Below are 23,388 nucleotides of genomic sequence, written 5' to 3' on the forward strand. Positions count from 1 at the left end.
AATAACCTTTCCTCTAATTTCTCTCTCTTAATTTCGTATTTAATTTCTCATTAAAACAATAACACTTAACTATATGATTCAAATGCGTAACTAAACTTTAACACCATTAATAAACAAACTATGACAAGAGTAGCAAGATAAACAAATGCAGTTTCAATAGATTATCTGATTAAACTTCTTGTCAAAAACTGCACATAAGCCTGCATGTTCCAATTGAAAAAAGTATAAGGGAAATTGTGCAGTCTAATTTTCAGAAGCATTATTGACTAAATACATATTAAAGGACCCGCCTATTCAAAGCTGTATGTTTGGTAATGCAGGGTGATAAGTACGACGCTCGCTGGTGATTCTAGCTCGGTGTCGCCTCTGAACTAGCGCGTAGTCTTCTCATCGTGCATGGATCAACTATGAGATTTGGGTGGTAACCATAACATCATATGGCGAAATTTTGAAGGTAAAAGTTGTAATGCAAGTCTCTTAGTGTTTTCAAGAAGTAAAGTGTGTTTCAAGCCTAAAAATTAAGAAAACGCCGCGTTTTATTGACTACTTATCCGCCCTCGGTGTATTATGTAATGCTTTTCGTGAATAGACACCAGTCTGATATTTTAAGCAGATTTTTTTTTCTCGTGTTCGTTCAGATAAGGTGGGAATGCCCGCAGCTAGTTTACAAGCTTGGCGTGATCAGGGTGTCTACAAATACCTCGTGAACCAATTAAAACTTTTTCAGGCCACTTTAATAAAAATTTCTTACAACTATTTTTTTACCACAGGGTCATTTTCATGTATAATTTAAAAAAAGATATCTTATCTACAATTGGCATGAACTTGCCCATTTTTTTTTGGGTTAGCTAAAACCACCCCAACGATAATGTCCACAGGATTCAAGTGGACATTTTCCAATTATTTATATTTAATGAGACACTACAAATCGAAGTGAGGCGTCAAAAAAAAATTAAAATGCAAGTTAGCAGGAGACTGCTGGAAATTTTTTTAAAGTTTCGTGACTTAAATTCCAGGTCATTCCGGGGTGAATTTCGTGACCAGTCCTTCATTTCGGTCACTTTCCCCGTGATGTCCAACGACACTGTTGACCCGCCAGCCGCGGGCTCGGGCGAGACACGCGGCGTCAGGGAGGGGGAGGCAAGCGCCCCCCCACAATCAATATACAGCCGGCGGCCATGGCGCCGCGCGGCGGCCGCGAGGGGGGCGGGGGTTCGAGCCCCGGATCGATGGGGCAGCCGGGTGAGTCACCGACAGCCAGGGGCCGCGGCGTCTGGTCGGGAAGACGGCGCCACCAGACGCGTGCGCATCCCCCCCCCCTCCACCCCACACCAATTACTTTCCACCACACACGCCCAAATATGTCGTGCGACAATCAAAAAATATATATAAAGAATAATTTACAGGATCGCCTACAAACAAATTTCATGACTTCCAGGTCATTTAAATAACATGTCCTTGCACTTTTTTTTTGCACCACATGTTCATAAAGCTGAACTACCGTGCGTTTACCTGGGCTTCACGCAGACAGAAGAGGCTTCAAATTTAAAAGGGAAAGTTACCCCATTTCCCTAAATGAACGATCAGCAAGTGATAACCAGAAAATTCTACTTTTAAGGGACAGGGAAAGGAATATTACGGTGATTTTTCGATATCTCATGTGGATAATGACCTTCCGCTTAGTTTGAAGGTTAAATGTGCAACATTTCAAGCAAGGTATAGTATAGAAACAATACCCACTGACTTATTTATAATAGATCTAATGTTCGCAGGAAACTGTGTATTTTTACGTTATAATTTAAAACATTTTCAGAGATACTTTCCTCTTGACTCAAATAGAATGCCTCCTACTATTTATGATTAATGTGGGCTATTAAAGTGGGAAATTAAAGTGGGCTATTAATTTAAGTGAGGCGTCAAAAAAATGCAAGTAAACAAAATGTTAGTCACACTGTTAAAAGAAATTCAACTGTACTAATCGTTACTATGTAACTTCCAAAATGATCCGTTATAAAACTATACACAAATTCGAATTAGGTTGTGGTTGTTTTCCTTTGGATAACTATTATATTTTAAAAAATCAGTGCTTTATTTATTGCCGAAAGCGACCCAAAGTGTCGCAACGGACAAAATGTAGGCACATTTGGAACGAAATCGATAGTTGCCCCACACACTCGACTTCAGCTACTTTCCTTGAGTTTTTGTAGTTTTCCCAGTACCATAAAAAAAAAATACCATGTCTTGTCTACAAAAAAAACATGTAAAATTGCCTATATTTTCCCCCTGTTAAAATATGAAGTTACAATTACTTTCATCAACACTATGCAACCAATATTGTTAGCACAAAAATCGATTAATTAAACTTTAAATATATGCACTACAGATAGCGATCATGCGCAATACTGTGCTTTAAATTACCAAAGCACAACTTTATAAATAAAATACATTCGGTTTTAAGTCATCGCTGTTTAAAAAATAGCGCCAGTTTTCATTGTTATCACGTTACACTCATTGAAGTACACTTATTGAATCTGTTGAAAATATTAGTCACATAACAAATGCAAGGGAAATATCGCGTTAATATTCTAGAAGCAGCACTTAAATAATAGTAATGACGATAAAATCGGAAATTAACACAGCATGTGAGACCGAGCCTAAGTTTGAATAGCTATCAGTAGCAACGCACGAATCTGGCACGACAAAAGCACAGCAAATGAGTGATTTTCGCTTTCTCGCTTACCAGGTCCGTCATAAGGTTATACATTCTACGCCTAATTATGTTCGTACCTACCTGTATGTTTTAAAATATTAATAGTTTAAAAAAATATAATGCCAATATTGTTATTTGATTTCGCGTTCTAAATATCTATCGAGAATCTAAAAACTTCCAAGCACTTAGCTAACTTCACTCGCTGGAGCAAAAAGAGCTACAGCACGTGTTAGCCAGCACGTGCAATTATATTTAGCGAGTTCGTCCGCAACGAGTGTCATTAATTATATCTAGTCTAATGAAGGTAGTAAATTGTTCATTGATCTCCAGTATTCTGAGATTACAAAATTAAAGATGACGTGGCGAAAACATGATTATTTAATTCGCAAAGTGCAATCAAACACTTGTGTAAAACTATAGTTTTTGCTTCCGATGTAGAAAAAAAACGTGAGCGAGTCTTAAGTTTCCCCCTTGTCTTTGTGAATTATGGTTCGCGCCATTCACAACAGTGGTTGTTGCGCATTTCCGATCCTCGACTTCCGTCACATTCACGAAATTACTCCCACCAAATGCCGTATATCGAGAGCTAGGATGTTACACAACAAAAAAATTGGTTGTCTGTAAAGTCGGTTTACGGACGATAGTTTAACGTTACGTCATAACAAAACATTGATGAAATGATCGCATACTTTTATGAATAAAATTGAATCATTTTTATTTTAATAATAAAAGAATAAATACTTGAAATTATACTAGTAATCAGATTTTAAAAATACAAGAATAGTTAACCTTTATTGCCGGAATTATTGTTGTAATAAGCAATGAAAACCACATTAACTTTTCACTTCACTTTATAGACAGTCGACGAAACAGTTCACGTGTAGATGACTTGTAATTAATTTTAAAAACTGGCGTTTGGCTATAAAGTTTAAATATAATTATGAACAGGTTTTCATATAAATAAACTGTAATCAAATATCTATCATCAATTATATGAATCACCATATTTTTTTTTAGTCAATTGTAACATAACCTATTATTACTGCACTCGCCGACAGCGTAACGGAATAATGAACGTAACGGGACACAGCGTAACGGGACACTTTTTCGTGCGTGCAGCCGGCGTTCATCATTTATTAGACGTTGTCACGTCAAGAACGTTCACTTAGGCCACGTGTCGAGATGGGTCATTTCATTTACTGGTCTACTTCGTGATAAAATTTACTCGAAAATGAAATAACCAACATGGCGTGCAAGACCGAGATGTCTACAAATAACAGACACGTCAACTTTCCCAAGACAAAGCCGCGCACGAACTTTGTGAACGGCCTGTTGTACGCATCGACGTGGCAACAGCGCGGCTGACAAAACCCCAGCTAGCGACCGAGCGACAAACACTCCCCGAACACAGACGAATATGGAGGGCCTACAAAGAGTGAGAAAAAAAAAGGGAGACGGGAAAGAAAAAAAAAACCGCCCGATCTTTCCTTCAACGTGTTATCATCAGAGCTGCGCTCTCCAATTCTGATCCCTGTTGAGAGTATAGTCTTGTGCTCATGCAACGTGTCTCCAACTTCACACATTTCTAGTAACTACCAGTGGTATCAATTTCTTCAAATGTCACTTGCAAAGCATCAAAATATTGTTCGTTACGAACATTGACCGTTACATGAAATTGTTTAAAATGTTTACAGAACAGTGGAAGGGGGATACATGGACCAATTGTACCAAGTCTGATAACTGTACAGTTTAACACGACACACACTATACTATACACACGCACGTTTTTTTCTAACTCTTCCACTTCGCCCCACCCTGTGGCTGATATCCGGGGAGGGGTGAAGGCGGGGATAAGTTGGAAGGGTATGTTATATCACCCCCCCCCCCCACACACACACACACTTTTTTTTACAAGCTTTGATGGAGAGGTAACGTATGTTAAAAACTTGCTGCATTTAATAATTTTTAGGTAAATACAAATTGATAAACCAGAACAATACAAACACGTGAAAAATAAATGGTGACAATTGTGAAAAACTAAAATCATACGTAACTTATCAGTTACCAAGTTCCATTTAGGAGGATTATCTAGCGTTCCGCTTCATGTTTATTTAACAGAAAAAACCAATTATCTCACAAAATAATGTGGAAACCGTGCTTGTCTCTCCAAACCACAAAACAACACTTCCCCTACTTTATGTCCGTAATGCCAATAAAACTAACCACAACACGCCACGTAACAGCGCAGTGCGCGGTTATGGTAAAGGTGACTTGAGATGCGCACTTTGGGTCCATCTATTGTCTTTCGCCCAGGAAGTCCCTGCCCAGAAGTCGGTTGTGTTGGGTTACGGAACCGCGCTTGGATGGGCACGAGGCGCCGAGAAAAAAATAACACGTCATATTAAAACTTAAAAAAAAAAAAAGTGCCTGGTAACCAATCAAGCTCACTGATTGAAAAAAAAATCATAATATTAATTAATACTTTATTTATTATGTAAAGGTCAAAAACCAGAATTTTTTTTTTTCGTTTCCAAAGCTGGGTGAAATATTTGATTTCAGCTATACATTCACATTAAATATATATATTTATTTTTGTTATATCTCCCAAAACAACTAGAAACCAAAGTTGGTGCATGAAGACCAACTGTTTGTTGTCTTCCAGGGTTGCAGAAGCAGAATACATCCTTGCGGAGGGAGCGGACAGGATGTGGGTGCAGGCTGGCTTTGCTAGCAGGGAGGCAGGAAACAGCTGGGACCTTGAAGTAAGGGAGAGGTGTACATGTAGGGTCAGGCCTCGTTTGTTCCCACCGACCTATGACCTATACCCTATACTCGGTAAGCACAGTTGTACCAGACACTACCGCATATTGTCACGCTGGATTTGTGAACTATGCTAGAACAAAAAAAACCCAAGACATCACCAATCTTGTAAAACCGTTGAAATTTTTTTTTCACCTGGTTTGTTCCCATGATTTGTTTTCACGAGAATTAATGTATAATTATTAAAATTTAATTAAAAAAAATAACTTGCTTTCACTGTGGGATATTTTAGTAATTGAAATTTTGCTGCACGAGAAAGAAAAACCTTAGCCTTCTGAACATATTACGTCCACATCTTTAAATCTTTTTTGCAATACTTCACTTGAAATATAGAAAGGTGGAAATGCAAGATAAAAAGCAAATTGAAAATTGGGCAATGCTTGTGATTTTTTTGCACAATTTATAAACAGGTAATTTTAAATGCTGTCCTTACACTTGGGAAAAGGTTGAGCTAAAAAATGACATATTAACTTTCTATGTATACATAATTATGCATTAACAAATTTAACAAATACATCACATGTTAAGAAAATTTTCACCCTTGCATCTCAATAGCAAAGTCATTAACGATAGATACAAAATAATCATAGCCAGGAAATTGGGGAACAGGATAGTGGTTTTTGATTAAATTTATACTTTATTAACCCTATTTAATAAATCACTCTTGTCCATTTATTTTCTATTAATAATTTTCATGCAAAATTAGTTAATTTCTTTTTTATCACACCAAGTAAGTATAACTTTTAACGTTGTACATAAGTACATGCACCCATTTTTTTAAATATTAAATTCACGCCACTTAATGTTACAGGTGTGACAGATTTTTTACACTTTTGCTTAGGCTGTCAACATTTGTCTTTAATTCTCAGCATTATATTTGATATTTCCCTTTTCATCATGCATTCTGCTTCTTTTTGTCTGTAATTAAGTATTATTTTCAAACATTTCTTCTCATCTTGTAGCTTCTTTAAATTCTTCACACAATTCCTCAGAGCTAGTTGTGGCATTTCAATCCAATTAGAGCTTTTATAATATTTATATATTATTGATAAATATAAACATGGCCTTGATTTGTGAACATTTGATAGTTTCCGTTAGATACTAAAATACAAGAAGTTATTTCAATTCTTATGATCTCAGTATAATGTAAATTGTGCAGTAAAAGCAACAATAGTGATGTTTTTATTTTAATGCTAATAATTACAGAGCTTAATGAATACATACAAATCAATCACTTGCAATTTGTAAATAAAAATCACGTACACGCCAAGTTTTTCGAAGTGAATTAAAGTGATCAATACAATATTATTACTCTCTTAGGGCCAAAATATTAAAATATAAGTAAACTATAGCATGATTTGTGTTACTTGTGTTACTAATTATGTTCTTGAAAAGTTAGTCATTTTTCAATTTTCTACTAGAAAGCTACAGGTCTGTTGGATTATAGAAGACTTTCTTTACTCATAATACTGTCTTGAAATAATAGCATAGTTGATAGTCAAAAATAACCAGAAAGTTTGAGTTTAAAAATAATACCAAAAAAACTGATTTACCTAAAAATTTCTACATGTTTAGAAATAATATTAGCACTGGCTTCATAATAACTTAATATTTTAAACATAAGACTCATTTCACGTTGAATGGCCCATTTAAAATTGGATGGGTTATTGTATAAAAGGTAACTGAGATCCAGTTAAGAAATTGCAAGAAAAATGTAAAAACTGATTAACAAGAAAATTGCTGGATTTGTTGGCTGTGTTGACTAGTGAAGTCAACAGTTCAGCACAAAAATATTTTTCATCCCACATGGAAATCAGTACTTAAATAAATAATATTTCTCAAACTTCCTAAATGGCACTCTGATACTTTTTTTTTTTTTTTTTTTTTTTTTACCAAATATTCGATTATATGTGCTTATTGATATTACTGCACAGAGTATCTACAAATATCTATGTTTCAGGACCTTTTAATTAAATGTTCTTACATTTTATATCACATATTTTTATATAAAAGCGAAATTTTTTATATAAATATGTATAAAATAGATTTACATTAGCAGTTCATGGCATTTTTAATGTTTGAAAGCTAAAAACTTTCCCCAGATAATTTCCGCATTTTATTCGTAATAATGTATTCAAGAAGTAGAAGTTATATCCCCTTCTCCTTCCCTTCCATCCAGGATAAATTTACAACAAGATCAATGAAATGACAGCCAAAATTCAGTTACAGAACATTATGAAAAAGCTTACGAGTTGGATGTCAAAAAATAAACTTTCTTTGATTTAATTGATTCCGTTATAGTGTCTGCCATTAATCGACACCTCCTGGTGATTCTAACAATTATACGGTCATGATTCTCTATACCAGGGGTTCCCAATATTTTAGCTGACATTTTTTAAAATTTTTGTGTACCACTAGGTCTACTAAATTCAGGAAAAAATAAAATGATTGCAAAATGGCAGTTTTATTTAACACACATAGTTCTGAAAACAAATAATTTTAAACAACTATTTTAAATTGAGTCCAAAAATCAAGATCCATAACAAACAGCTATCTTTAGTGGGAAACTGGTTGGTGTTTGTCCATTATCAAACTTTCAATATCAGGGTCAAAAAAATAGACTAATGTACATGCACCCGACAATATGTCAAAATGTCCGCATTTGATCGCGTTCCACCTCAACGTTGCCACATACCACTAGTGGTAACCGTATCCTAGGAAACCTGCTCTAGACCTTGTAATTTATTACCCCATTTGTATATTTACCTAACAACCAAATGGCAACTAATAAACATATTTTTTAATGTTCTGTTATTCTGACTCAGTGGCCAAATATGTGAACCCACTTTGTAAAAATGTGAGTATACAAATATTTTCATTAATACATGTAGGATTCAAGGTTTTAGTTTCATTGAAAGCACAAGGAAAACAAAAATTACTTGTCATTTAAAAGAATAATCCTGATCACAGAAGCCTGTATTTTACAAGAACATCATTATTTCTTCTTTTTACAGACATTCACCTACACACAGCCCTTCAAGAATTAGTTGCTTCATCCATTCCCCCCTCTCAAGGTCATCCACCCCACATAACTTTCTATTTTCATCATGCTGTTTATCACAACCACACTCATGCAAAGCAGAAAATTAACACACAAAGAATTTTTTTATGCGATGAAGGCCACAGGATCATAAATATACTTAATTAGAATAAGAGTATTACTAAATAAATTATATTTTCCAGACATTTTTAATTACAATTCATACCACATGACCCATAAATAAATTCAAACACAGCCATGACAAGTATCTTTTAAAAACTTGTAAAATAATACCTTGTTTACTTATTCATGTAAAGTAACTTATGGTTATACAGTTAGTTTTTTTTTGCATAAGTAGACCCTTAAATAAGTAACTAATTTGTCACTCTTTAACAGATGTACCCCAAATCCAATAATCTGTTACATCCACCACATTTCTCACTAGTGAAAAGTTTGTTTGACCACACAAATTGAATCTGGATCACTTATATAATGCAAGTGATCTGACCAATAACAAAATCACCGTAGCTCTCAAATGTAAGCAGTAAAAGTTTTAAATCAATTTCTAAAGTATTTGGTTTAAAGCCTAATATTTTAAAGTGCACTGCAATAGTTAGTATAAACAAACATTTCCCCTTGACAAGTATTATTAAAAATCAGATCATTACCGTACGTTAAAAACTTGTACCAAATGTTTTCTTTCACTGTAACTGTCGAGTGTAAAAAAAAAACTTGTCCTAATGTTAGTCGGGAAATGTACAGGGCGAAATATGTTTAATTTGAATTTCTGGGATTTTTGACCAGTATCACAACTGAAGGTCACTTCAAAATGTCCAGATTAGCTGAACTGTACTTAGTATTCATACTGATATACTTCTCACTTCATTCATCCTTTTTTTAGTTCAAATGAAAATTTCATGAATAAAATTATCATCCCTAAATTTACAAAGGTGATGGCTTAACCTTTATAGGGGCAAAATTTATAGGATTCCCAGAAGGGGGAGGGGGGGGTGAGAGATTACATTTATCATTCCCATTTCACAGTTTAGATTTTTTCAAGAGCAAGCAGACCCAATTATTAAAGTGTGTGTAAAATATAGTGCATTTTACATACGGTAAGGCTGAATATTTTTTTTAAAATATAAACTAAAACATGCACATTATAGGAATCACATTCAGCCACACCAAGAGCTACAAGAGTGGTGGTATCAGCAGATCTCCAAACTTCAAATTTCATAGATTAAAATCTTCACTCTCTCGACCCAGGGAAGTAGCCAGGGTGTTTTTTTTTTGGGTTCAACCACACCCCACACCCCTCCCCCCCCCCCCCAGCACCAAATCTTTAATTAATTTCTTATTCATCATTCAAACAAATTTCATATTGAAATTAATAAAATTTTTACCATTACAATATTTAAATTTAAGTACTGAAAACTGCTAAAATAGCACTATTTTACACCTTAAAATACAAATTTTCCCGGGGAGGACCCCCGGACCCACCGCTTTAATACGGGGGGGGGGGGGGGGACATGCTTCTTAACACCCCCCATACACTAATCCTGGCTACGCCACTGTCTCGACCCCAGGACGGGGTCGACGACCTACAACAAACACGGGAAGCCTCGCCATTGGTCGCCCAGCGACGGGGCGCCAAGTTCGAAAAAGAAAAGTTCGCACAACGGCGGGGGGCCGGGAAACTTTACCTTCGGCGTCGGCGCGCTCGACGTCTGACATGGCGGCGGATGTGTGCGTTCTTCAGCTGGTGGCTTTCCGGACGGGAGTGGAGTCGACGACAAAGCCAGGCGGAGGACACCGGGGGTCGTCGCTGCTGCTGCTGCTTGCTGGCGGCGCTGCGGGGTCGCTAGACGAGGCAACAGAAAGAGAGGGGGGACCGGCCTCAGTGTCCGAGCGAGAAAGAGCGTGCCGCAGTCCCCGCGAGGGGAAGTCAGCTGGGAGGAGGAGAGGGAATGCCTGCACTGCCGGTCTACCACCTGCACCCCTCCCCCCTTCCTCAACCAAAGCTCCGTCGACCCCTCTCCAAAAAACATCCACATGCATCCTGTCTGGCGTCCCGGCAACGCTGCGCCCCGAGACGGAACGTGTCACGGAAATGTGAGCACCAAGTCTCCGAAAATAAAACACTCTCTCTCCATATAAGCACTCCACAATACCTTACGGCCGAGTTTAACTAGCTGCTCTAACCCGAGAGTTCATTCAGCTGCCACTTGACTCGTTCCGAGTATGACGCGCGATCGAGTTAAACGTAAAAAGTTAGAAGACTCTTCTATCTTCTAATCTACTAGGTACTCGCCTGCTATAGTTACGTTGTTCTATTGGCTGGTTTCTCAAATTCATCACCAATATATCACATATTATATATTTTTATTCGCTCTGTGTAATCAACACTAGATAGATAGTGAACAATACTCGCATGCACACACGAGAAAACTCGAGTAATGTAATCGAGGCTTTACAAAAAGAAAGCCAGGACAATTCAATTCATCAACTTTTTATAGCAAAATGTGTGTTTTTTTTAATTTAATGCACATCACTGAACATAATATAATATAAAGATCTATTATAATAGGAACGTGCTTATTTTTTTTTTTACAAAGCTAAAATCTTCTCGGAGATGATTCCAAATTATTTACCTAAATGGGCAGTCTCCAAACATTTATATTACATGTGCGACAAAATGAAAGTTAGAAAAAAGGCTAGATTTTCGTGGCATACAGCACCGTTACAGTTTACTTGGGGATTTTTTTTTCGAAACTTTGGTGACTTCCGTGACCTATAGACATCCTGATTAATTAATAATACATGATGGATACATTCCACTGCTGAGATCTGCAATACATCAATGACTACTTGCGTGTAACGGCAGTGGCTTTATAAATATGGTTCAGTGTAAGAACTTCGCTACCAATAAAGAACTTAAAATAAATAATGTCAGAAGTAGTAACGTCCAATCTTGCTAAAGGGAATACATTTTTGACAAATGTCCAAGATTAAATTATTATCTCTTATAAAAAGTTTTCTTGCAGAGGAAAATTTGAATAGCCACTGAACTGGCATTGCTGATTGTCCACTCAACACAAGTTACTCAGGGGTGCCCACAAGGGGGGGTAACGACGCAGACTGCGTCATTAAAATTTTAGGGGGGGGGGTGGTTAAAAGACGAGAAAAATGTATATATTATTTACATAATTATAGCTTCGAATGTGAAAATACGTTTCTGGTGCATTGATAATTGAAAGGGATCTTGTAAATCAAATTGACAACCCCGCACTTTCCTCAACAAAAGCAGTTTGGTATCTGTCGGTTCAGGATGGAAATATTACCTGATATGACCAAAATTATTATTAGAAAATCAGTTTTAATTAATGCAAAATGTGATAAAATATAATACTAAAAAAGTATAATATTATAAAATAATTGAGTAAATCATTGAGAAAATGGCAAAAAAAAAATTCGGGGGGGGGGGGGGGGGTTGCGCATCATTATTCATTAGGTTAGGGGGGGTGAGTCATAGTGTTTGGGGGGGTGGGCACCTCTGAGTTACTCTCCCATTAGTTCCTTCCCGCTAATGAATGCGCGAGGATTTGCATGCCTGTCTTGTCCTGCCTGCGAGGTCAACAAAACAAAGACAACGGGATTTTTAATTGCACATTTTCGTTGAAACAGAATGGTTATGCCACTTGAAAAAAAAAATTCTCAGATAAAACTTACTTTCCCAAATAGGAACGTTTAAAAACGCAATAAAAAAACTTAGAACATTAACTTTTTTATGTTTGATGGGGGGAAGAGGAGATAGGAGCTTACCAACTCTAGCGGCATGCGATCATTCTTTTTTGCACGAACAACTAGTGACAAGATAGACCAAATAAACGGTTTAATAGGAACAAGTCTTGAAAATCTTAAAAACCTGGGGCGAATTTAAACGGTACTCGCATGTGAATACACTTGACTCCAAACTCGTTCGATGTAAGTTCACTGGCTACATAAAGCAAGTTTTGCTCCAGCGAGTACAGTTGAAGACAAAATTCATGAAAATAAACAATTACGTTACTGTGGCAGTTTAAAATAAAACACACAATAAACCATCGCAAGTAAGCTAATGTATAATAAATTAACGTTTATCATGAGCAACAACACCTTAGTTCTCGGTGTTTGGCATTTGGTAGGAGTAATTTCGTGAATGGAACGGAGATGTGTAACCACGGTTCTGCCATCTGTGGCAGAAGACGCGAACCAAAGTTAACAAAGCCAAAGGAAAACTTATTATTAACTGTAACAAATTTTAACAAGATGGGTAGTATTTTAATACATAATTCCTTGTCGAAAATCAGGTCCGAAACCGGGGTTTAGTATTTTTTTAAATTCTTATTCACTTCATCGGAGCAGTTTCATTATATAGTTTAAAATTTCGGTCTGCTTATCAAATGATTCAATAGTCGACATAGCTGCTCCAGGAGCGAATTCTAGCGGCGCGTGCGGAAACTACGTGTAATTCGCGGCAAGAAATGTAGTTGAAAACACAATTTGCGTATATTTAACACGCTCAGCATTATTTTAAAGAATTCTACGTTAAATTTTGTGTCCGAGTTTCGAATTATAAGTATTTGCAACATATCATGAATTTGCTAGTTACCGAAGTTAGATGTGGCGAGTACTGAAAGACAGCTCACTTTTTTTCTACAGCTTTTAATACCCAATAGCTGTACTTCACTGTTGTTATGAATAAATGGTTAGTTCTAATAATAAATACTGTTAGGTCACACGTTCATGAGTAGCGAGCTGATTCGCCGTTAAAATTCCACAGGGAACACACTCATGTACAGTCTTCGCTATCAATCAAAAATTTAAAAAAAAAAAATCGTCGTAAATTAACAATTGACGGTGTTTAACGTAACAATTTCCAGCCGTTCCAGTCATTACTTTGCTGAAGAAGTAGCTGAGTTGGTGGCTGCGAAGCACGTTATTTTGAACGCCAACTCATTAGGCGGGGAAAAAAAATCCTCGACTCTGGATGTTTAGCGTCCACATTTATTTAATTATCACAAGGAAGAGGAGGGGGGGAGAGGGGACTGAATGAGGATGCCCGAAAACGAAAACGTGACTGTCAAAATTGCACACTGGAGTGAACATACAGACGGTAATATGTAAAATTTTCTTGCCCTTTCCCAACACAGTAAAAAAACACACAGCCCAAGGATCCTTACTGGATTGCCCATGCAGCATTTCATGTGAGTACGAGTCGCTCACGTACATTCATGCAACCTTTTAGCCTTTGAGGGTTTGGTGACTTAGTTAAAATGTAACGATAGTATGTTGCGTTAGCCAGCTGTTATCTACGCCCTTTTATGTTTATATATTATTGTCAAATTATTACTTCACGGGCGGCCAAGGCCGGCATATATCAAGGGTCCTGCGCCGGCCATTTTCTATTTTTATGATCCCTGTTTAGTCTAGTTTTTCTGTGAAAGATAAGGGCATTAATGGGAAAACAATTTTTTTTAAAATCAAATTTAGGTAATATAAAGTGATGACCCAATACCTTTCGATTTAAATTGAGTTTCCCATTATTTCATATAATAAAAACCTTCAAAGATTTTAATGTCTCACAATGACGTTATTTCACAGGAATTAGATTTGTTTGCATTAATGAAAGTAACCCGACGTAGGTTTTTTCTAGAAAGAACATCAAAATTTTCTTAAGATAGATGAGAAAAATAACGGTCGAATTATAAGTTCCAGAGTGGATTAAAAACCTTGTTTTCGAGAGTTTATTAAAAAAAAAAGTCTTCCAGCCTTTTCATTAGGGGGCTATTCTACCCCTCCCCCCCTTACCGGCAGGCTTTCGGTTAGGCCCTTCTCCATCATTTTAGAACCCTGAAAAAGTTAATGGCCCAGGGCCACGAAAACTAGGACTGCCACTGATCAACATAAACGTTTATAAATTGAAATTTGCTCGAAAATTGTGAGTCAAAAATTACTGCCGAAAAAGTATTTATTTATTGATACACCAAGTTGCGTTAGCATAGAATGAAGTAGTGTATCCTTCCATGGCTAGTTTGCCACTGAATGCAGCCTTGATATTAAAGGATCCTTAGGTTTGGGAAACATTGGCAAAGGGCACGCCCTTGAAATGTCGGAAAACAGCATTTCGAAGAGACTCAAAGACACCTCGCTGGGGCCTCCTTCTTCAGCATGCTTCTGGTCCTAGTCAGCTCATTGTGCTGCACTCTCCAGCCAGAACGAAAAGGGCGGAGTCCCTGGCCTTTATTAAAACGGCAGGCGAGGCGAACCGCCCCAACACGTCCTCCAATGGTAACTGCTCTGCATGGCGGAGCTTGCGCCCAACCTCCTCCAACGAGCACAGAGTCGGTATGCACGATTACTTTTATAGAGTCGGAGAGATCTAGAACGTCCATTTTGGGAAGAGCCGCTAACCTGCCTGTCGCCTTTTACGTCCGCACTGCCTGCAGACTTGCCAGAACTTAAACTCGCAGGTTTTCCACAGATGGAATTTAAATTGCTGAAGTTTAGGAACGGGGTCACACTAGCGACAGGTTTTAAGGTTCACACGTCGATAAATGTAGAAATAAATATTTTATTTCTTCCCTAAACAACCTCGAATACATGATCTGAATAACGTTTGGGGATTGGAGACCACAAAGACAAAGGTGAGGGTTTGCATAGCAGTTTTGTCTCCCAAGATTATATATAGTGTAGTGGGCAAATGTGGAAGTTTAAAAAATGCGTACTATATAAACAGAGTGCCCCAGAACTTAACGTCAAACCGAGAACAGTTGATGACCAATTAATTATGATTTGAAATAAAAAATGACGTAGTTTTTTTCCTTCAAGTTTTGCAATCCCTACCCTACACCAAAATTAGATACCTACTGTGACTACAAAAGTTTTTGTCTCGAAATCATGATTAAACCTACTAATAAAAAAAGGGGGGGGGGGGGTGCCAAAGTCGGTTTACGGACGATAATTTTACGTGATAACGTCATATGAAAACATGGATGAAAAATTGCATACTTTTTAATTTTCAAATATTATTTAGTTTTTGCAAATCTAATTTAAATAAATTTGTTAAAATATAATCACGAACAATTAATTATAGAAATAAACTGAAATCAAATCAATGTCAATAAATTGTTAATTTGAAATGAAGAATTTGGACAAATAAATCAATTTTTTTTAAAATTGCTGCTTTTAATAAGCCGCCTTAAAATGTGTGATATTATAGAAGATTTTCTCGCACGGTGGTTGGCCGGTTCTTGCACGCTCGGCTTCAGGCGGAACGTGACAATGAGTCATGCTTTTACGTGCGTGCAGCCGCCGTTCATCGATTTATAAGACGTTATCACGTCAAAAACGTTGTTGCCCATAAGTCACTAAAGATTTTTTTTTTCACTCGTATGCCAGGTTTTAATTTTTATATTTATTTGTTGTAAATAATAGGGTTATTCATGATTGTATAACAAACCATTTGCAATCACTGTATCTAATGCACAGTGGGAGTTTAAAGAATTTGAAGAGGAAGAATTGGAGGGGGGGGGGGATAAGTCCGTAACTTAAAAACTAGCTATGACTTCAGTTTTTTTTTAATTCAGAACCGTAATCAACTGGCCTATCATCATTTGTTCTCAGCTTAACGTTGAGTTCTAGGCCATCCGGTATATGACACTTGAGCCGCTTCATCTCAAATGTTTTTTTTTAAATATATACGTATATTTATATATTTTAATATGTGAACATGAAGTATAAAAATTATAATCCAAACACTATTTTGTTAAGTCCTCCGGTTGCAGTATTCACTAACTTAACAGCCTCATGCGGCGAGGGTCGCGGGTTGGATCCCACCGCCCCTGCATGACTCGTGCAGAAAAAATTGATGAGCACCGAAATTAAAATGAAGACTGCCAAAATCAAATTCAAGAAATTTCAGGGCACGTTCGGAACGAAAAATTCTTAAGATTTCAAACCACTGAATTCCTTGAAACGTCAAGATGGTCACAGTTATGACGTTCGAGTGAAGCCATGCGACATTCAAGGGATCGAACTACAGGATATATTTAATTTGATTTGTACCAACTGTTAATTGTGTGCTAAGGCTTTAAGAGAGGAAATAGAGGAGAGGGGTTTAGAATGAACTGTAATGCTCAACAAGTCGCTATCCATGTTAGTCGTGTTACGTCCAACTTTATAATATAATCTATTTCGAATACTTCATCTTATTTATTACTTCGTAATCAAACGAACAAACCTCAGTTAAAATGTTTAGGGGGACGCGAAGGCAAGCGATGAAACGACATTCTGTAAGGCTGAATGCTGGTTTCGCGTGTGTCAAGTTGCAGCTGATAAAAATCGCAGGCGAACTCATTAGTTGAATGATCCCTTCGCCACTAGTAAAGTGGCGAAAAACGTACCCTCAACGTGCCCCCCCCCCCCCCAAATTAGTGGTCTAAGAGTATATAGTAACAGGGCATGAAAAGACACGCGTAATGAACGAGTTGATTTGATGCCTTATCTGACGAACTACAAAGAATAACAATTTGAACATTTCAACACGAACAGTTATGAGTTATAATTTCCAGACACGCATATTTACTTCCCCGAATTTCACATACAAACCTGGGAGTCGGATAAGTACATTTTAAATAAAAAATATGCCCCAGCACCAATGACTCCTTTGTACGGAAAAAACACACTTTTCGCCAAAAGGTGAGGAGGTCCCCCACCCCCCCTTGAAATCTTACAAAAAAAAATCTATCATTCTTACCAACAAAAGAAAATAAAACAGCGGACAAAGTGGTTACATACAAACACACCCCCCCCCCCCCCCAGGAAATTAACTGCATACACTCCTAAAACATTATTTGTAGTAACTATGAGTACGGTCTGCAAAACACTCTTGAGCATTCACAATGTTCCAGAGTTGGTAAGCATAAAAACACAACACAACACACTAGAACATGCTCACAGTGCTCACGTATCGAGAGGGTTGTGTGCATAACAATCAGAAATTTACAATTTTTTCTATGTTATTTTAAACTATAAAAAAAATTCTAGAAAACACCACAAAAGGTTGAAAAATTAATTATGTATTAAATGGGATACACTATTAATGCAAAAACCTTCTAACATTATGGTAACTTGCATTATTATCAATTCTTGAATTTTACAGTTATGTTTATTGGATGGTGTTATTTCTGGTTACATACTAATATGTGCTCTGACATTATCTACTGTACCTTTAAAAGTGAAAACTACATCCTGATAAAATTCAAATTAATAAAATGCTATGTTAACATTCAGGATTGGTAATGAATAAAAATTCTCACAAGAGTTATCACATTGTCATATTGCTTCACACTAAAATCTTTCTAGAGTGTATTTCCGACCAAACCCTTAACACATACTTTGTTCCTTGAAAAGTATAAATATATTCTAATTAGGTGGCTGTTTTTTCTTCTTAACCAGTCAATTCCTTAACATTTAATTGCAAAGCAGCAATTGCAGAAACAGAAGAGGACTGAACACAGTCTGAACTTATTGGCCAAAAACCCTCAATGTGGATGCAAAACATCAGTTCACATGTTTATAACACTTCCACACAAATTTATTTATTTTTACTTAACTTAGTACTAATGGTGACTAATAAGAAAGTACTCACATCACAATTAAAAGTGAAGTACATGGGTTTACACCATTGAGCATAGCAATCAGTGGTGGATTTACAAATTTTCAAGGTATAGGCTGTAAAGTTTTTGCCACTTTGCCTCTACAATTTTCATGTCCTAGATTAATTTTACAATCTAACTATTTCGTTGAAATGGCACGTAAAATAATTTTTGGGTATATTTTTGAGCTAATGAAAGCTCAATCATGTACTATTAATAAGGCGGGGTAATGCATGTTACTTACACAATAATGTACATTTGGTAAATGTAAATAAATAATCTTTAATGTGCTTACAAACAGTTAAAAATAATCAACTTAGTCAAGTTATAAAAGTTTGTTACAATACCTTTTGGCGCAATTTTTTGTTGGCAAAATCATCGATAATATCATCATACTAATCTTGTTCATTAATTCCGACTATGCACAAAAGAGCTAAAGTGTTTAATTTTTCATGGCTCAAGGTCAATCTCAGATAATTTTTTACCATTTTTATACAAGAAAACCTCTCACCCGAACTCATTCAAAGTGTGGGCAGAGGGCGCAGATGTCGATTACTGGTTTGGGGGGGGGGGGGGGGGGGACTAGCTGTTTTACTCTAGAATATGGAAGTTTGCTACACGGATTCACGGAACGTACAATGACAAGGGAGAGGGGGAAAGTCATCGGCAAAATTTGTTGCAGACTTCTATATGCAAATCATCAGAAAACCGTCATACAGAAAACTTTTTTGATTTCTATGAGGTAGCAAAAAAAAAAAAAAACATTTGTCACCAAATTTGTTGTCCCAAAAATCTGCCGCCCTAGGCTCAAGACTACTCAGCCTGATGGTAAATTCGTCACTGATAGCAATAATAAATCCTTGTAACTTTTGAATGTGAAAGTGTAACTTTTTAATGTGAAAGTTTACAAACTTACATATGTCTGAATGCAACTGGTGTTTCAGAGCATACAAGGTTTGTGGTAAATTAAAAACTTTCAAAAGCCCTAGCAAAATCCATTTGTTTAATGTATTTGATATACATTCAAAGAAAATGTGTAGGGTATTTGTAAAAAATAAAATAAAAATAGAGGCATTTGGATGTGGTTTGCAAAGGTGTGTAAAACTGTTTCTTGGGCATAATTACAAACAAAAATTAAAATAATCAATATTCCTATTGATTCTAAAGTGTGTTCATTAATTTAGTCTCAAATAAAACTATAATTACCACTTGATTTAGGATGTTCCAATTTATTAACTGGGGCTCTAAATTAATGTAACCAAGTTAGGGCCAATTATACCTGTAAAAAAAAAAAAACACTATTTACTGCTAGTACAAAAAGAACCAAAACAGGCACGCCTTTCATCCCTAAATTCATCGCATATGCTACCTAAGGTGAAATCACAACTAAATGTAAAGAAAACTTTGTTTTTTTATTTTTTACTGGTTGTTTCACACAATCCTAACAATTCCATTATGTTCATGTTTGTATATGAATGGTAAGTTTAATATTCACAGAGCCTTCTGCGCATGCGAGAATACCAAAAGCGTACCCTGATCACTTCGAAAACAGCATGTGCTACCAGCTATAACTCAAATTCATACCTATTTCTATTTCTTATCAAGTTTATTATAAGTACTCAGTATAACAATTTCAATGTTAATTTATATTAATTTTTCAAGTAAAAATATAATTTTCTATATGGGCCTACTCCAATTTTAATTAAAACTATATTATCAATAAATTGAGGTTGTACTGTTACTCGCACATTTGGCAATGTCTCAATAATACAAATTTAGAAACAATTGACAATGGCCATGCTGCACTGTGAGAGTAAATCTTAAGTTGATTTGTGAATGTGCAATTTTAAAGAAAAATTTTATTGTGGAATTTGATATTGTTAAATCTTACAATTTGTTACATTAAAATTATGTTATTATTTCAGTGAATTCATGTTAAGACACATATTTCCCGACAAACACTAATAGTTGTAAGATTGGTAATAAGACATAGGTATGTACCTTCTTCGAAATAGATGAGTTTTTGTAAATTTTACTTGCATTCCTGTTACTTCAATAGTGTGTTGTTTTTACATGTGCTGTTTTTTGCTGTGATTCTTACACCTAGTGGCCTCATTTTACTAAAGATAAGATTTTGTTACATCTGATTAGCAACCTATAAAATTTGCTGAAAGTGTTTGCGGTGGTGGCGGGGGGGGGGGGGGGGGGGGGGGGGAGAGGAGAGAATGTATTTAATTCTGACCGAATTCTCAAAAACTTGCTAAGATATGAAAAGTAAAATTGTGCACTTTGATTTTTAAAAATGAATAAATGTTGATCGAAAAGTATTTTACTGTTCATCAAGAGATAAATAAAAAACTTTAATATTTTTATCCAGTGATAGCCAATTTCACTCTTTCAGGGCCTGATAACCTTCAAACCAATTCAAGGGCAACACACCTTATGTGAATAAATATTACTTTTATAACAAAGATTTTTTAATGTTTTATTATTCTGTAGTGCAAATAGTAAATGTACTAGTATGTGGCCTGTCATGAAGAAAAAAGAAATTAATTAATTTTTAACATAGTATTCACAAAAAATAACAAAGAAAAACCTTTTCACCTAAAAATTATCATGAGACAATATAATGTTTTTATACACACACACACACACATATATATATATTTCGGAGAGAATATTATGACAAACTATCCTACAAATAGACAAACCAAGATTGTTAATACAAAAGAGTATACATGATATTTTATTGACATATTCTTTAAGCGGGCAGTACGAAACTGTCATGGACCATGTCCTGCTCACTGGCCGCCAGTTGGCCATTCACTACACAGAACCCTTTGCTGCTTCAAGCATTTACTATTAACAAAATCAATTTACTATGATTGTAATATTTTGGGGTTCTAACAATACTATGCCAAAAAGTTAATTATTACAAAAAATGTAGGGTAAAAACGTAGGATTGGTAATTAAGTTAGCACCACTATAGTGATATTAATATTTTTATGGTATCGTGTTGTAAACTATTCCCTTGATTATACGCAAATGGTATGTTTTTGTAGAGATGATTTATTTTACTGCAGTTTTATTTTTGAGGATAGGTGATGAATTACTCTGGGTGATCATAACTAAAGTAACCGGTTGGTTAGGTTAACAAATTAGAATACTCCAAAACTGTGAAAATATATTAAATTTAGAAAGAATTTTATTCTAACTAGATTCTGTAAACCTCAATAGTTATGCAAAGCCTTGAAGTTGATTAAAAATAACAAATATTGATGGAAAATTATTGAAATTACCAATTTACATTTTATAGTGATCATAATAATTTTCACTTCAATATTTTCTTATTTATTTATGCTTTTTTTAGTAGGTACTTATTTTCCTGAAGTCCTTTGCTTTTTCCACTACCAGGTATTTCTGAAACCAGCAGTAATTTAAAAACGACCTCTTTGCAAGACTATCAAGTATGTAACATTAATAGTACTAACAAATTGTAGTTAAAAAAGGTTTTAAAAAAATAATCTGTTAGTAATTTCCTCTTAAATACACTTATCTTACTTTTAGCAAATTATGTGGACTACATTACATAAATTATATTTGAACTAAAGTACTGAGGTATCCTGGGTGCATATTATTAAACTGGTGCTCGTTATTTAATAAGTTAGCAAATATCCAATATAAGGAATACAAATACTTTGAGTAACTTAACCGTTCAGAAAAAGATGTGGATAGCAGAGGCAATTTGCATACACTAACAAGACTTTTGTTTATATCAACCGCAGGATTCTTATGACAAAACCTATGTTAGTTCACCAAAATGTACACAAAACTCTACTCTATGTACATGCTTGCTGGTTCTGGGGCAGATACCTAATAAATTGACTACCTTTGCAGTTGTCGAATTTCCATAAAAATTATCTGAATAAATATTAAAGATATCATTCATTGCGTGTATCACGAGAATGAGAAATATTTGCGTTTGTTTATGTACAATTCAAAGCGCTACGTCCTTTCTTGTAAAAATTTAACTCCAGACAAAGAACGTTAGACATATACTATAAATAATTCAATTATTCCTACACAACAATTTAACATTTACAAAACATCAATATTATAAATAATAAAGGTGGATAAAACGGAATAACCTTCTCGTACTTTACCAAGAATTTAAAAAAATTGCCAAAAATTACTTGACAAACTGTCCTATGGCGGATGTGATACAAATTAATCTTCCTTACACTTTGAACTAAAACAAGTTAATTTTAAATAAAACTATTTCGCAAGTATGTTATGACTTACCTAAACACTCGACGCAGAATGACACCACCAAAATAACACCCAACAAAACTTGAAACCGTCTAACACAAGCAGAACTTTAGCAATCGTCATGTATTGAAAGTTCCCTCGCTTTTATAAAGTTTACAAAGTGAACGGTAAGGCAAAGAGATGAACAGCGACCAAACAAATTTTCTCATTGGCTGTTTCAAAATACTGGATTATGATTGGTCCATTCCCCGCGAATTCAAATTGACTTCCCACTCCCTTTAGCAGAATTCCCGACAAGCTTTTCAGAACACTTGTCATGACCAAGAACGGTTTATTCAATAGTCTCCTTAGAAAATTATCATCAACAAATGAAATTGTACTGTTCAATAAATAATTATTAACATAATATATTTTTGTAAGTCCGCAAATTTGTTTCGAACACGTTTCGACAATGCACTGAACTTGCCCTGAACTTGTGCTATGTAATCACATAAACACTCGTGATTTTTATCATGTTGTTTTGTCTTTCAGACATCTAAAATATGGAGATGCAAGTTTTAAATGTTTGCAACTTTCAAAAGACCAAGAAAATTAATGGATGTTAGAATTCTTTTAACGTGTGTAACAATTCGCATTAGTGAAAAAGTATATTTATTTACTAAATATACTATTTAATAAAATTAGTATTTGCATAGAAATAAAATAAATTGTAAAATAATTGTATAGACATGTCCAATACGGTGATGTGCAAAACATATATACTGTATTTACTGGACAAAATAAAATGAAAAAATGAAATACTTGCTATATTTTACATATTCATATATCTGTAATCTGTAATAACCTTAACC

The 23,388-nt window shown here is 35.5% G+C and overlaps 1 protein-coding gene across 2 annotated transcripts in view; it reads right to left on the minus strand.

Moving 5' to 3' along the window:
* The window catches only part of LOC134534787 (uncharacterized), a 60,695-nt gene extending 37,683 nt beyond the window's left edge, over nt 1–23,012 (minus strand). Inside the window, exons 1-2 of one of the 2 annotated variants that reach the window (XM_063373369.1) lie at nt 22,571–23,012; nt 10,274–10,431 (exon numbers count right to left, since the gene is read on the minus strand). In XM_063373369.1, the coding sequence (XP_063229439.1) occupies nt 10,274–10,304 (31 nt within the window). In that variant the 5' untranslated portion in view covers nt 10,305–10,431; nt 22,571–23,012. Of the gene's footprint in view, nt 1–10,273; nt 10,432–22,431; nt 22,493–22,570 lie in introns of those variants that run through there. The other variant, XM_063373368.1, reaches the window with a different exon arrangement.
* Nucleotides 23,013–23,388: the final 376 nt, after the last annotated feature.

The sequence above is a fragment of the Bacillus rossius genome, chromosome 8 (assembly GCF_032445375.1).
Source record: "Bacillus rossius redtenbacheri isolate Brsri chromosome 8, Brsri_v3, whole genome shotgun sequence".
Lineage (NCBI taxonomy): Eukaryota > Metazoa > Arthropoda > Insecta > Phasmatodea > Bacillidae > Bacillus > Bacillus rossius.